Source organism: Typopeltis vanoorti, chromosome 26 (assembly GCF_054136105.1).
Source record: "Typopeltis vanoorti isolate ZY-2024b chromosome 26, IOZ_Tvanoo_1.0, whole genome shotgun sequence".
NCBI classification, from domain to species: Eukaryota; Metazoa; Arthropoda; class Arachnida; order Uropygi; family Thelyphonidae; genus Typopeltis; species Typopeltis vanoorti.
The window spans coordinates 10,404,873-10,419,780 of record NC_143574.1 but is presented as its reverse complement, the minus strand read 5'-3'; the positions used below and the strand labels follow the sequence as shown (position 1 = coordinate 10,419,780).

Genomic DNA, 14,908 nt, shown 5'->3' with positions numbered 1-14,908 from the left:
TTTTTTTATTATTTTTTTTTAATATCACTTCCATGCACAATAGGCTTTGCAAACTTCAGCCAATTGATGCCATGCATGGGCAAAATTTATACCTGTGACTAATAAGGACACAGCATAAATATTATGCTTTTAAATTTTTTTTAATGCGTGAAAATGAAGCAATACTTCATCTAACTTGTGTATGAATGAAATCATATGAATGTATTATAACTCTTTGGTTTGTACACCTTAGGACTGTAGTAGAATAAATTGTACAGCAGCTAAAAACAATCCAATCAGAACTACAGTATCTACCCAAGGTGCATTATAAATATAATAAATCAGTAATTTATTGAATATTATGTGTGCAGTTAAAAACTAAAATAATGACAAACTGTGCTGTAACAAAACATTACTTTGAAACCAAACCAAACTGAGTTTATATGATAACATAGTGAAAAGTTCTTCTTGCATACAATATGGTCATATTAACTGTAAGACAATGATGTATATTTGGTCAAAAAAAAATTCAAATAACTAATTAAATCAAGAAGCAATGTAATTATGTGCTTCATTATTGTGTGATGTTTCATTGATTTAAATTTAGTTTTAAGGCACACCTTTTTTCTTTATTTAAAAAAGCATAATAAGTTTATAGATCAAAGAGGAGCCAATAAAAATTCTACGATTAGTGTGTATGCATAGTCTGATTTCACCTGCTCTATCTACACAACGTAAATTGTTTAAAATAACAAATATTTATCTTGATATTAAAAGTACCAAAGGCTATAATATTTCCAATATGATCACTTTTGATAGAAAAATGTTTGTGTGAAAACCTGTTCAGTTTTTTCATAACAGTTAGTCATATTTCCAAAGACAATCTATCCAAATTTATATAGTGAAAAATTTGTCTATAAACCTGACAAGCAATTATTCTGAATGGATGGCATTAATGATCACACAAGAAAAATCAACATCAAGATTACAACACTAATGGGCTCTTCGAAATGAATGAACACAGTATGTTTAGTACACAATTCCTTAATTATAATGAAAACTTGTCATCACCGGCAAACATATATTTGATACAGTGTTCGGGAAGCATTGTTTCACAGAAATATTTATGTTCAGAAGGCATCTTTAATGTTTTGAAGTTGTCTCACTGCCAGATCAACAGGCAAATCAAAGTCATAACAGTTCAATCTGTCAAGAGATTTTAGGGTATCTTCAAAACCTATTAAGAGAAATTAAATCAACTTAAGTTATAATGAAGTGTAGATAGTCAATAAATAATAGCAGTAGTTTTCATGAAAATGTTTTTAAAAAGTAATACAGATCATAACCATATTCAATATTAACTTTCAGGCTACTGTGCTTGAAATATGCAAGTTCTATGGATAATATTTTTGGTACTGTTTTATAATAAAAGAAGGATGAATATATAATCATGAAATGTTTATATAAAAATATCACTGTGTTCATATTTAACAATAGAATTTTATAAGTTCAATGATATAAGAACTTTGTTTATTAGTCATTAACTCTAATAATAATACAACATGCATTGACTAGTTACGCTGACGGCTTTCTCAGGGTGGTATATATTAAGTAAAAATTATACGTTAAAACAAATGAAAGAACTCAGATAAACCATGCAAATATTAATAATCGAAGAATAAGGAGTCAGTGATGTGTGCCACGTACTTTCTAGGAATGCTTGACAGTGACTATTTGAAATGTTAAAGTCAGGTATGGTAAGAGATCTAATTAATGACTTCCAAACTTCACTTAAGATGAGTCCTTGGTTTTTGTTGAGGGAGCCATGTGAAAGAATGATGGCAGCAGATTCTATGATTTGATGAGAAAGAAGTTTTCTTCAAGATCTTCCTGTAATAAATGTTGAGATTTTGCTATGGAAGATCAGAAAATACCATCTTCTGGTTAGCATTAGTGTTTCTCGAATGTCCGTTATGAAAGAACTAGCTGAACGGAAACTGCTTTCTTCCTTTTTTTTTTTTGTGATGGATAGATGAGGAATGATGAGCAGAGAAAGTGTGTTCATCATAGAAAGATACATCTAGTGTGGGTGGGTTTTCAGTTAAAGTCCAATGAAATTCCATTTCCTAGTGTTTTTAAGATTACCACGCTAATATTTCCATTTCACCGTGTGTTGGTGCTGAACCAGAAGGTCCCTGAGCATGAATTCTTCATCCTCAAATATTTCAGGTGCCCTAATAAGGTCCAAACCAAATATATGGATATCATAGATACAGCATTTGGTAACAGAAGTAAGAAACAAAAGACATGTGATACCAGTACAAATGTACCAGTGTTTCTGATCATCAGTGCAACAGGTGAAAAGCCAATAGGGGAAAATGTCACCCTTGTTTATTCAAAAGGGTTTAGAAAGTTTGGCGGGAGGCTCCCAATACTGGTAAGACATTACTTTCTAGTGATATTCATGTGGAAATATCATGTCAGCAACATTCTGGGAAAATCGGAAAATTCTGATCACAGCATCAATGGCTGGAATACCAATCACAGTTTTCTTCTTAAGTATTCTGCAATTGAGTAGGTTCTTCTCTTATAGCAAAAACTTTCCTTCCACTCTCTTCTGTTCTGAGCTTTCTCTTTTAGGGTGGTGTACCTGTCTCCATTCAGCATGTCATTTAGGCATTGCTTTCCTTACTCTTCCTCTGGATCTTTTTCCATCTATTCTCTTCTACAGTGCAGAGAAAAAAAAAAAAAAGATCATTTCCACAGATGTTCTCTTTGACTTCCCACAGGACCAGTGGAAAAATGGCAGGTGAGCATATTATAAGATCTATTGCAGAGTATGAAGTGGTAAACATATGGAACAAGTTATTGACTGTTATTAAAAAGGGAAAGGTCAAGACGGTTTGAAGCTTGATGATACAACTTCATCCATTCATGCTGGCACTATCTTATAGTGTTGAGTCCATTAAAGTTACCCTTCAAAAGTATGGGCGGAGGCAATTGCAATATAAGATTATTAAGTTCAATTTCATTTAACACATAACCCAATGGTACGTGTAAGGAACATACTATGATAAGAAATCCCATGACTGTGCAAACTGCTACTGCTCTGGAAGCAGTAGCAATTTGCCTAGCCATTTCTGATTTCTGATTCATCTAATGTGTCAAGATCATTTAGTAAGTTTAATTTCCTTTCAGAGGATACTGAAGTATTAATTTTTTCTGTGGCAGGTATCTGGTGGTGTATCTTTCAGTGATATCCTGGTCATAACTGAGAAGTAAGTTCTCATCTTTCCTTTTTGGAGTTGTTTTGGGAGTGACACTAAAAGGTTATACGACTAATATGCTCCACAGAGAATGATGCACAATCATAAAGTTCAGGTATAGTGAAATAGACATGCAAATTTGAGTTACTGTTTATATTTTCTTAATTGATACCTTCTCTGCATAAGAGGTTTTCCATTCAGGTATAGTGGTGGCTAACTTCCTTTTGGCATCCTGATATATTTTGATCTGTTTTAATCTTTTCAATTTCTTTTTCACTCTTCGACTTCTGATATGCACGGGAGTAGGCTGGATGATCTCCCTGACAGTTAACATATTTGGCTTTCTTTGTAAAGCAAGATTTATTTTCATTCTCTTTACTAACATATTGCACACAGGTGGCAGAGTCACAACAGGCAGTTGGGCATGCCCATATTTCTGTCATTTAAAGCATCTCAGAGAATTAGGGATGTATAATCTTAACATGTTGAGATACTCTGGTTTTAGAGATGTTGGAGGTTTTGGTTTATCAAATGTAAGGACGATGTTCCTGGGTGGAACCAGGTATTAGGATGTATCTCATACCTGTCATTCCTTGATCTTTGAGCATATCTCCTCATCTGGAATATCAAGGAGATCCCATTCTGACATCACTTCTCTAGAAGATGCTAGTATTTTATGAGGTGTCACTGTAATTGGTATTCCACTCATGATGCTGCCTTAAGTAATTTTTCTGAGTGCTACTGACTAGATGTTTCTACAAGTATATCACCAGAATGTAGTTTCTTGACTTTTAGGAGATCCTGTCAGTCCTAAACCCTTTTGAATGAAGCAGGTGACAGTTTATCCTACTTGATTTTCACCTGTTGCATGGATGATCAGAAACACTTGTATCATATGTCCTTTGCTTCTTACTGATGTAATCAAATGATGTATCCACAATATCAGTACTTGGTTGGGACCTTGTTAGGGTCCCTGAAATATTTGAGGATGAAGAATTTATACTCAAGAGTTTTTTTTTTTTTTTTTTTGAATGTCAGAGCTACCCACCTACCATGGAGTATGGAAGTGCTACCAGCACCACAGCCAGCCTTGGTCCCTGTCCTGGGACCATGGAGTAGTTACAACACTGCTAACCCTTTCAGGCAACCCTGCTTGCTGACTGATCCTAGCCAGGATCAGTCGGCAAGCAGGGTTGCACTGAACAGCAAGCACAGCGTCAAGGAGTTGGATCCCAGCGATGGTGTTCTCGAAAACAGGATAGTAAAACAAGTAGGGCAAACAATACAGAAGAAAAGCAAAGAAAAAAAATGAAAAGGACCATTGGGAGATCCCTCTACCACAAAGAGGTGCCCAAAGGGCTTTGGTTTCGCTTTCCCAGTGTAGTTTCTGTATGCACTTATCAGTTTGTTCATTATTCCCTGATGATGACAATTTGACTTTTCTGAAAGATCAGAAATATTAATTAAAAGTTATTCTAATTAATATATAGGTTACACTGTAATTTCCTTAAATAATACTGATATGAAAAATCAAGACTGTACAATGGTTACTAGTTTTCAAGGATGCTCACATCCTCTTGAGATACTTGAAATGGACCAGATAGTAATAACTACGATGGTAGGTAAAAGATATTTTAGTAATATATTCTTAAGTTCCATGAGAGTATAATGAACCCTTTTTTCACTATACTTATCCATTCAGAATTTGCCAGGTCCATTAAGGGGAGGTGATGACCTTGTGTTACAACATATATGCACTAAATTTTTCTGTGGAAAAGAAATTTTTTGTAGCAATAACATTTAAGATAAGAAAAATTTACTTGCAATGCAAATAATATTCCCTTGGCAACCAAAAAAATGCATCTGGAGACCAACTTTGTATGCATTCCTGTATTGCATCAGCATCCTGAATTAATTTTTGACAATTACTTACCTGTTTTAGCAACGTAACTCCAAGGCTGATAATACCTTTCAATCAAAACACGAGTTCTGAAAATCAATCTCAGCCATGGTACCAGCTTCTTTTCACTATAAATAATGATAATCAAAAGAAGCAAATTATAGTAATTATATATATATATATATATATTTGGTTGTGATTAAACACATTACAAAAAAGGTAAATAAATTAATTTCATACTTATAGAGAATGCACGTTAAGAAAGTTAAAAAAAAATGAAAACAATTTTTTTATTGTTTTTTTTTTAGGTGCACTACCCCAAACATGTGAGCAGTATTCTAAGCAGGGACATTTTCTGGCATAATTGGATTCTCACCTCTAATTTTTCTCCATCACTCCTCATCCTAAAGGAATTCAAGGCAACCAGATCTGTGTGCAAAAGTTATGGGAGAAGAAGACACCTACTGATATTTTTCTTGAAAGTTCAGAAAAGATTTACGATTTTCAGACAGAATAGTATATAGGAGTGGGAGGAATGAATCTACAAGAAAGCAGGTGAGTAGTTTTGTGCTGCAGGGGCTCTGTAGTCTATTTCTATCTGTGCACCACACAGATTGATTGAGTCAAATTTATTGATTTGATTCAGATTACTTGGATGTTGAAGAATGCACACTGGTGATAGAAGATATTATTTCTCTTTACAAGGCTTTAAATAACAGCCTCTCCTTTCCAGCCCATGTATTGACAAAGTCTTTTCAATCCTATATTAAAACCCCCTTTTCAATAAAATTTCTATCATATCCCATCTTTTCTATCACCTAGCCTTTGTATCTTTCGGAGACTGTCAGTCCATCTCATAAGAAGCATTCCATAGCCTGTCATAATGTCACTCAAAGTTAGGGGAGAAGAAGAAACCTATTGTTCTTCTTCTTGTAAGTTGGGAAATGGCTTAAATAAGTAAGGCAATTCAGGAAAATACTAACAGATGAAATGAAAAAAAGAAAAAAAAAAGGATTCAGGAGAGAAGGCAGGTTTGGCACATATCACTCTTTTCTGTGTCAACAGCATCATATCCATTCCATTTGCTCTAATTTATATAATAGTTTTGTATGTGACATCTGGTTACATGTTTCTGCAAAGTCCAGCTGTCCTGTAAAAGGATATTGGACAGCCAATTGTATGTGCTTAATTGTGCTTGAATAGGCTTAATAGATATCAGAAGAATAATGGATACAGTTTGCTAGAATAGTGCCCACTGAAGTACCTGTAGAAAAAAAACAAAACAGAAATAAACCTGTGATACCATGTTGAGCAGAAAAAGACATGTTTTTTTAGAGGCTAAGGAAGCCACAGATGCGATGTGATGTATCAGGAAAGGTTAGAAGTAAATATCAGTCCTAGAAAAGATATATATATACAGAGAGAGCTGATTTTGCCTTAGAAATCTATGCACTATCAAAATGCAAAAAAAAAACAAAAAAATAACTGATCTTTCTTTAGAGAGAGAGAGGAGGAGAAGGAATTGGATGCAAGAGTTGGAGGAAAAGAATTATACAAGAAGATCACTATCGTCCTCCCTGAGTCAGCATCATCAGCAAGCAAATGAATTGCTCCATCTCAATCATACTCAACAGCACTGGTTCAAGCAGAGGGCTGTATGGCAAGCTACTAATCAACTGAATTCTCCAAGACTGCTCCATCATATGCTACTCTGACATCAGTCACCCTCATCTGTGTCAATAGCATCATATCCATTCCATTTGCTCTAATTTATATAATAGCCTATGTGACATCTGGTTACACACATTTTGCAGAGTCCAGCAATATCACTGTGCAGCCATTTTTACCTTAAGATCCAACTGTTCAATGTCACTTTACTACAGAAAGTGAATAAATTACTAAGATACGACCTCTCTTTCATAAAGCTACAATGTCCCCTTTCCATCAATTCCTGAATTTAAGCCATAATCAACTTTTATAATATCTTGATCTTTATCCAAGAGATACTATTCAATGTATAATTTGTCAGGATAATACTTCATGTAACTAAACTATATTTTCCTCTTTCTACTCCCTTTGAGACTCTGTCACTGCAAAGTCTTAAAACAACCACACAGACACAAACAATTCTCATTGCACATTGTCTTAACACAAGTAATATCCCACTTAATCTCACTGCAGTATTCACATTTAGATTGTGCAATATCCTAAGCACATCTATCTCTATTCTCACATCCACTCACACAGTAAAAGAGGAAACCAAATGCTTGACATGCAAAGCAAATCATTCCACTCAAATTTATGGAAAATTTATAACTTCAGGAAAGCTACCTTGCAAGGTATCTCACAGCCTTAAACACAGAACATATGTACTATCTTTTTCTAGTTCATTGTGGTCAAATGTTATAGAATTTTTGGCTGACTATCTAGAGGTTGTAAACCTGTAGAAGAATAGCACTGTTGATGGCCTAGACTAGAAATCCTAACCCATTATCTATCTCTCTCCCTTTCTGCATGTGAACATCCATTTACCAAAAATAGCTATCCTCCAATCTATCTTGGCAGAAACATTACAAATATTACCTACTTAAAAAAAAAAAATTTAAAAAAAAATCAATTTCTTTTTTCATTCTAGATGTTATAACCCATTATACCCTGTATATATACAGGACATACTTTTATATTTGAGTTGATACTGATATAATCTTCCCCTAAACGTTCTTCACTCAGTACAGAAGGAGCAATTAAATCAATTAAATTAAATCACTGTTAATCAGAATTAGTACTAGTAATTCCAATTCTTCTGTAAATCTGTTAATAGAGAAGTGCTTAGAAGAACAAATTGTTAAATACGACAATATTTCAGTGCTGACAAGAAATAGACTAATTTGGAGGAAAAGTGTTGATAGAAGATTAATGATAATGTAAAGTTAATTATGTGTTCTTCTTCTTCCTAGCATTATGTCCTGCTTGGTGCAGGGTCTGCTGTTTTGCATTTGGTCCTCTAATTCATTCAGTTTGCAGTATCAATAGGGCAGATACCCATAGCCTACAAGTCTTCTTTTAGGCTGTCCATACATTGCTTTTTCAGGCGTCCCTTAGTCGTCAGCCATCTGGGATAAGTGTAAGGACCCATCCTGCAATAGATTCCTTGTCAGCCCTGGCTACATGCCCATAGCATCATAGACATGCTTCCCTAATCTTCTCTGGGATTGTGGCAACATTAAGGATTTTCTGGATGTCATCATTTGTAATATGGTCTAGTCGTGTATCCCAGTGTCCATCAGAGCATCCGCATCTCCATAACATGTTAATGCTGTTTTGTTACAGGCCAGCACTCTGCTCCATGAAGTGAAATTGGTCAGATGACTGTGCGATAGATCTTGGATAATGAGATACCAGGGTATTTTCTTGTCATACAGGACTTCAATGACCTGCCTGCCATTTCAGCCAAGTAGCATTAATGCATGTTCTAGTGTCTGGGAGGTCACACGGAATCCAAGGTACTGAAAGTTTGAAGTCTTAGTAAGTTCAGTATCACTGACTAGAATTGTGTCATCTGTTTGGATGCCATATTCTAAATATTCAGTTTTTGTCAGGTTCAGTTGCAAACTGAAGTTGTCAAGTTGTGTTTTCCACCAGTTGACTAGTAATTCAAGTTCAGCTCTGATCTGTGGACCAGCCGGACATCATCAGCATACAGTAGGATCCATGGGTGAAATTGTCTGAGTCACTAAGAGGAGAGCCTGACATCCATAGTATATCTAGAAGGAGAGTTGATTAAGAAAAGGTGAAGGATGTTGGGAGGATGGTAAGGTTACATGGGATTTTGGTAGTCAGGTGGATTATCTGCACCAGCTGCTGGTTTGAATTGCTCAGCATTTCTTTCAGTTTGATCAGTGGAACGTGAAAAGGGATAGCAACACTTGAAGCTGTGGATAATGAGGTTGCTTAGAAAGAAGACTTCACTGCTTGGGTATTTGACAGAAAATGTTATATAGGAGGTGCAAAAGCCAAGGTATGCAAAATCTTTTCTTCAGCTCCAGAGAATTAAAAAAAAAAAAAAAATCAGATTGAATATTAATATGTTCATAGTTAAGAAAGATGTTAACAGTCATTAAATTTTCATCTCCAGGTAAAATGATGGCTATAGGCATCCAAACTTTGCATTAAATAGAGAAATAACTATACAGTCATCCCTCACTTACGTCCATTCGAGTTACGTTCTTTCAAAGATACGTCTGTGATCCAATAAGAGAATAAATAACATTTTCGGATATACTTTTGAACAAGATGCAAGCGATCGTAAGGTAAATCACGCACAGTGGCAAGTGCTTTCAGCGGCAACCTCCCTTGGCAGTAGACATGTGTCTTCAACAGTTCCTCTGTCGATTTTGTGTTTGAGAAATGGGTAATTTGTGTATTTATCATTAAATCTTTTGCGATGTTTTGTGCAACATGGCCCCTACACGCCCAGTGAAAAAGCCTAGTGAAGAATTGTAGAAAAAGAGACAAGCAATTGATCTTGAAACGAAGTTGCAAGTTATAAAGCAACATGAAACTGGTAATCCCGTCAATGTGATCGCACATTGACGGGCTACGGATGGTCTCATTCTACAGTAAGGATAAAATCTTAGAAGCTGTGAAAGGATCTGCTTCCATTAAATCGACGATAGTAACGAAGCAACAACAAGGTCCTATCAGTGATATGGAAAAGCTACTTGCATCATGGATAGAAGACCTGAACAAAAAGCACATATCCCCTAGCACTGTGACCATAACCGCTAAGGCACTTAGTCTCTTTAACATGTTGAAGCAGAAAGCAGTACCCGACTATGACTATGAATTCAATGCTTCTTCAGGTTGGTTCATGAGATTCAAGCAGTGTTTTGAACTGCATAATGTAAAAATGTATGGGAATCTGCAAGTGTTGAGAAGGCTGCTAAGGAGTTTGTGGAAAAATTAGATAAAATTATTATGGAGGAAAATTATTTGCCACGGCATGTATTTAATATGGATAAGCCGTCCTTGTTTCGGAAAAAAAATGCCCAAGCAGACATTCATCCACAAAAAGCTGAAATCTATACCTAGTTTCAAAGTTCTTAATGCCAGTATTACAATTCTGTTATGGGTAATGTGCCTGGATATAAACTGAAATCATTTGTGATATGGCACATTGAGATTCCACGAATCTATAGAAACATTAGCAAGCATACTCCCAGTTCATTATCGGAGCAATAAGAAGTCATGGATGACTCAAAAATTGTTTGAGGATGCCTTAATCAACGTATGCGAGTGAAATAAAAAGCTACTGTGTGAAAGAAAATGTAGAATTTAAAATTTTATTAATTCTAGATAATGCTCCAGGTCATCCGTCTTATGTCGGTGATCTTCACCAAGTTCAAGGTCATGTTTCTCCCTCCAAACACTTCATTGATCCAACCAATAGATCAGGGAGTTCTTGCATTGTTTAAGGCTTATTATCTACGGAGAACTTTTTCACAAGCCATTTCTGCTACTGAAGGAAATGACCGGACTCTCATGCAATTATGGAAAACATTCAACATTTATCATGCTGTTAAAAATATTGCTGTGGCTTTGGATGAAGCGACCGCTCATATATTAGTCGCATACGGAAAAAGATATTAAAAAGGTTTGTGCATGATTTTGGAAGTTTGTAATAGTGAGCCTAGCAAACAATCTGAATCTCGAAGTGAATAATGACAACATAATTCAACTCACAGAAAGTTCTCTTGAAGAGGTGACCACTGAAGAATTAGTCGAACTGGAGGAACAACTGTTGCAGAAGAGGAAAAACGAGAAAAGGAAGAGGGAAAAAAGAAACAGGAAGGGGTAGTTAAACAATTTAAAGTGAAGGGTCTTGCAGAAATGTTCTTTGCAGTTAGCGATGTTCTCAAAATGGCTGAAGACATGGACCCCAATGTTGAACGCTACTTAATAATAGAAACGAAAGTACATGAGACGTTTGCTTGCTATGAACAAATTTATGACGAAAAGAAGAGGAATAAGCAAAGCACATTGGACATTTTTATCAAAAAAACAACGGTTACACCAGAAGAGCCACAGCCTGATCGTTCAGACAGGGAAGGTAATGAAGATGTGATTGTGGAGGAAGACTTGAGTGATTATTCTCCTGTTTTGTAATGGCAGTAACACACAGTACAGTTTTATAATATAATAAGGTTTAAAAGTTAAAATGACTGTATACTTATTACAGTTAAGTCCCTAACCCCTATAACTGTTGATTTAATGTATCGACTTACGTCCGATTCGACATATGTCCTGGCGGATGGAACGGAACCCGGACATAAGTCGAGGGATGACTGTAGTAGTAATATTTAAAATACAGAGGAATGCATACTGTAGGAAGCCTTCAGTGATTCCAAATGAAACATAAAAAATATCAAGATTAAATATATTAACTTATCTTTTAAGTTAATTTATGTGCTTCCCACCCATGAACTACAGTCAACTTGTAGCACAAACGGAAGTATCATGGGTGGTCTAAGGATTTTTCTATATTATTTTTAAATTATTTATTGTTTCAAATTATTTTATTATTTTTCATAATTTTTAAACTCACTCCAGAGCTCCAATAAACAATGTCAAGTTAGGTAGATATACAAGGATCAATCTAAGCTCCGCTGCAAATAATGTGTCTATGAACATGTTAAGATTAAATCAAAACTTTTCCCCATAACAAACAATAGTTTGATATAGATAGGGATAGGGAAAAGTTAGGTAAAAGCAAAAATAGCAGGAAGTTAGGCAAATTTTCAGTATTAATGTTTCCAAAACAATAGCTTGTTATAATGGCAAGTTTGCCTAACTTTCTGAAGATTAATAGGCAGCCAATTTCCACCTTTGACTGGTCTAAGGCAATCGATGATTTCACAGGCATCTGTGAAGGAGAGTAAAGTGAAAAAACTGAAGTCATCTTGTGATCCCAAACACTATACAGGGTGGTTCAAAATTCGATGTACAAACTTTGAGGGGAGGTAGAGATAATCAAAATCAACCATATTCACATAGGAAAGCATGACCGGAAAAGCCACTGGAAGGTACTAACAGGGACACAAAGATACAGAAATAACACAAGACAGTAAGTAGAGTAAAAAACTTTACTAGGCATAACTGAACAGTTCAATAGTATTTGGATACATAATATGGTTTCACATCAGTAAACGAGGCATGTCTGCCATCTCAGCATTCGTAAAATGACACGTGTTTTTTGTACGACATTGAAAGCTTGAATGAGGAAGCCCCAATTGCTCAAATGGAGCGCTGGCAAACAGCGCCACCTATCACTTTTGGGTGGCATTTCCAGTCATGCTTTCCTATGTGAATATGGTTGATTTTGATGTTCTCTACCTCTCCTCAAAGTTTGTACGTGAAATTTTGAACCACCCTGTATATATTATTGTCTGAAATAATGAGGATTCTATCATTCTTGAGCTGTAGGATTAAAATCAAGGAGGGAGAAACCTTATTTGCCTATGCCAAATATCTATTAACTGAGGAACCAGCTGGTAAAATGCTTAGGAAAAGTTCCTCCGATGACTAGAATTAAACTTATGGTTGTCTTTCTTCTGGTAGTCTAGAACTCTGGAAGCAAATGCCATTTCCATAGATCTACATATGCCACATTTGGTGAAATAACAGCATACCAAACATTGCACTATAAAATGGGGATTTTTCCCTCCTTTTTTCAAATTACTTTTTTTTTAAGTGATGAGTTAACTACTACAATATTTTGTATACTGAAGATTGATTGCAAAATAATTTAAATGTTTTGAATGAAGAGCAACAAGTTACTGTGAAGGTCATTTGTTGTAATGCTCCATGATTAATGAAAACCAATTTAATCAGTACTTGCAATAAAATGAACACTCTTTCAAATTAAAATAAACTCCATCAATTTATAATTTAATTCAATTACTTACTTAAGTGCAGCACACACAAATGCTTTGAAGTGGGAATCAGGAGATCTTTTGAGTGGAGTGTGTGAAGAAATAATGTTATCTACAGCTCCAAGTAAGGCCTACAATAGAAATGAAAATGAAAAATTATTCTTCCATTTATTACTCAAACAGAAACTATGGATTTAAAAAAAACAAACAGTAATTCAGGTAATGTATGAAACTCAAGTACAGTCAACACTTACTATATTAAACTCTGAGGAACCAAAGGAATAAGTATTATTATTACATTCCAGGTATTCAAGGCTCCATGATTAATGAAATAATCATTTAATTAATTTTAATTAATATAAATAATTTTAATAATTATAATAAATTAATAATAAAAAATGGAAATCTCATCAAAGAAGATATTATGCAGATATGCATAATTCCAAAGAACCAATATCATCTTGGAAATCGGCAGCTGGATTTTTACAAAGTTCTCCGAGTTTCCACCAAACCTAAGTGCTGTACAGTTGGAGAATAACTTCCTTGTTCCTAAAAGTTCAAATGGGTCCAAAATTCCCATTGATTGCTATGACATGCTTGTGGAAAGTATGTGATAAAAGGAGGTCCTACATCTTATTAAGGTGGATGCCATGGCTGTTTGTTCCTCATACTATGGTGTCTGTTGACTTCTTTCCAAGCAGTGTATGTTAAAGAAATTTTATTGTGATAGATAGATAGTTCAATAATGCAACATTAGAAAGGATGATAATTGACATTACTGATACAAAAAGCCTTTCATGCTGATCTGGACAAATTGGTTCAATGGACAAATGATAATGAGTATACCAGATCATTGTTGTGCTTTTAATATGTTATAATGTAATGTGGCAACTTCATCTTAGCAATGTGGTCTTTGAACTTAACTTTGTTTACCAAACCAAATCTCTAGATTAATCAACCACTTGAAGCAAATTACCATTAATAAAACATTATAATGTATTCAAAATACAACTAATAACCCTGCACTTAGCAACAATGATCTGATATACTCATTATCATTTGTCCATAGAACCAATTTGTCCCGATCAGCCTGAAAGACTTTTGTATCAGTTATGTCAATTATCATCCTTTCTAATGTTGCATTATTGAACTATCTATCTATCACAATAAAATTTCTTTAACATACACTGCTTGGAAAGAAGTCAACAGACACCATAGTATGAGGAACAAACAACCATGGCACCCACCTTAATAAGATGTAGGACCTCCTTTTATCACATACTTTCCACAAGCATGTGATAGCAATCAATGGGAATTTTGGCCCATTCTTTCTATAGGCATAGTCTTTCTCTATTGATGATAGAGAAAGAGTTATGTCCATACAAAGTGGAGATGCAAGAGGGAAATAGTACCAGTGGTTTTGAGGCAGTATGGTGTGAGATAGAGGTGAATAGAATCAAATACTTGGTGGAATGTTGATATAGACCTGGTAATGTGGATGGTGGTGATAGTGAAATGTATAGTCAAATTAGCCATATGCAAATAAGAAAAGGTGATCATTATGGGTGATTTTAATTATGGCAATATAGACTAGAATGATGAGATAGCAACTGGAAGTAAAGAAAATGAGTTTCTTGAGTTTTTGAGGGATAACCACCTAAGACAATATGTAACAGAGGGCACACGAGGATTAAGGGTCTTGGATTTCGTCATCTCATCAGAGGATGTAATTATAAATGACATATCAAATCATCCACCAATTGGTAAGAGTGATCATGAGATGATTACCTGGGTAGTTGCCAGCAGTGCGAGGATCCCTGTGAGAAAAGGGT

At 35.1% G+C, this 14,908-nt stretch overlaps 1 protein-coding gene across 5 annotated transcripts in view; it reads right to left on the bottom strand.

Moving 5' to 3' along the window:
- Positions 1–305: 305 nt before the first annotated feature.
- Positions 306–14,908, bottom strand: part of LOC150092318 (RUN domain-containing protein 1) — a 202,118-nt gene continuing 187,515 nt past the window's right edge. For all 5 annotated transcript variants that reach the window (XM_090415044.1, XM_090415042.1, XM_090415046.1 and 2 more), the window contains 3 exons: positions 13,110–13,207; positions 5,179–5,273; positions 306–1,216 (listed from right to left, as the gene is read on the bottom strand). In XM_090415044.1, coding sequence (XP_090271170.1) covers positions 1,110–1,216; positions 5,179–5,273; positions 13,110–13,207 — 300 coding nt within the window. In that variant the 3' untranslated portion in view covers positions 306–1,109. The remainder of the gene's footprint in view (positions 1,217–5,178; positions 5,274–13,109; positions 13,208–14,908) is intronic.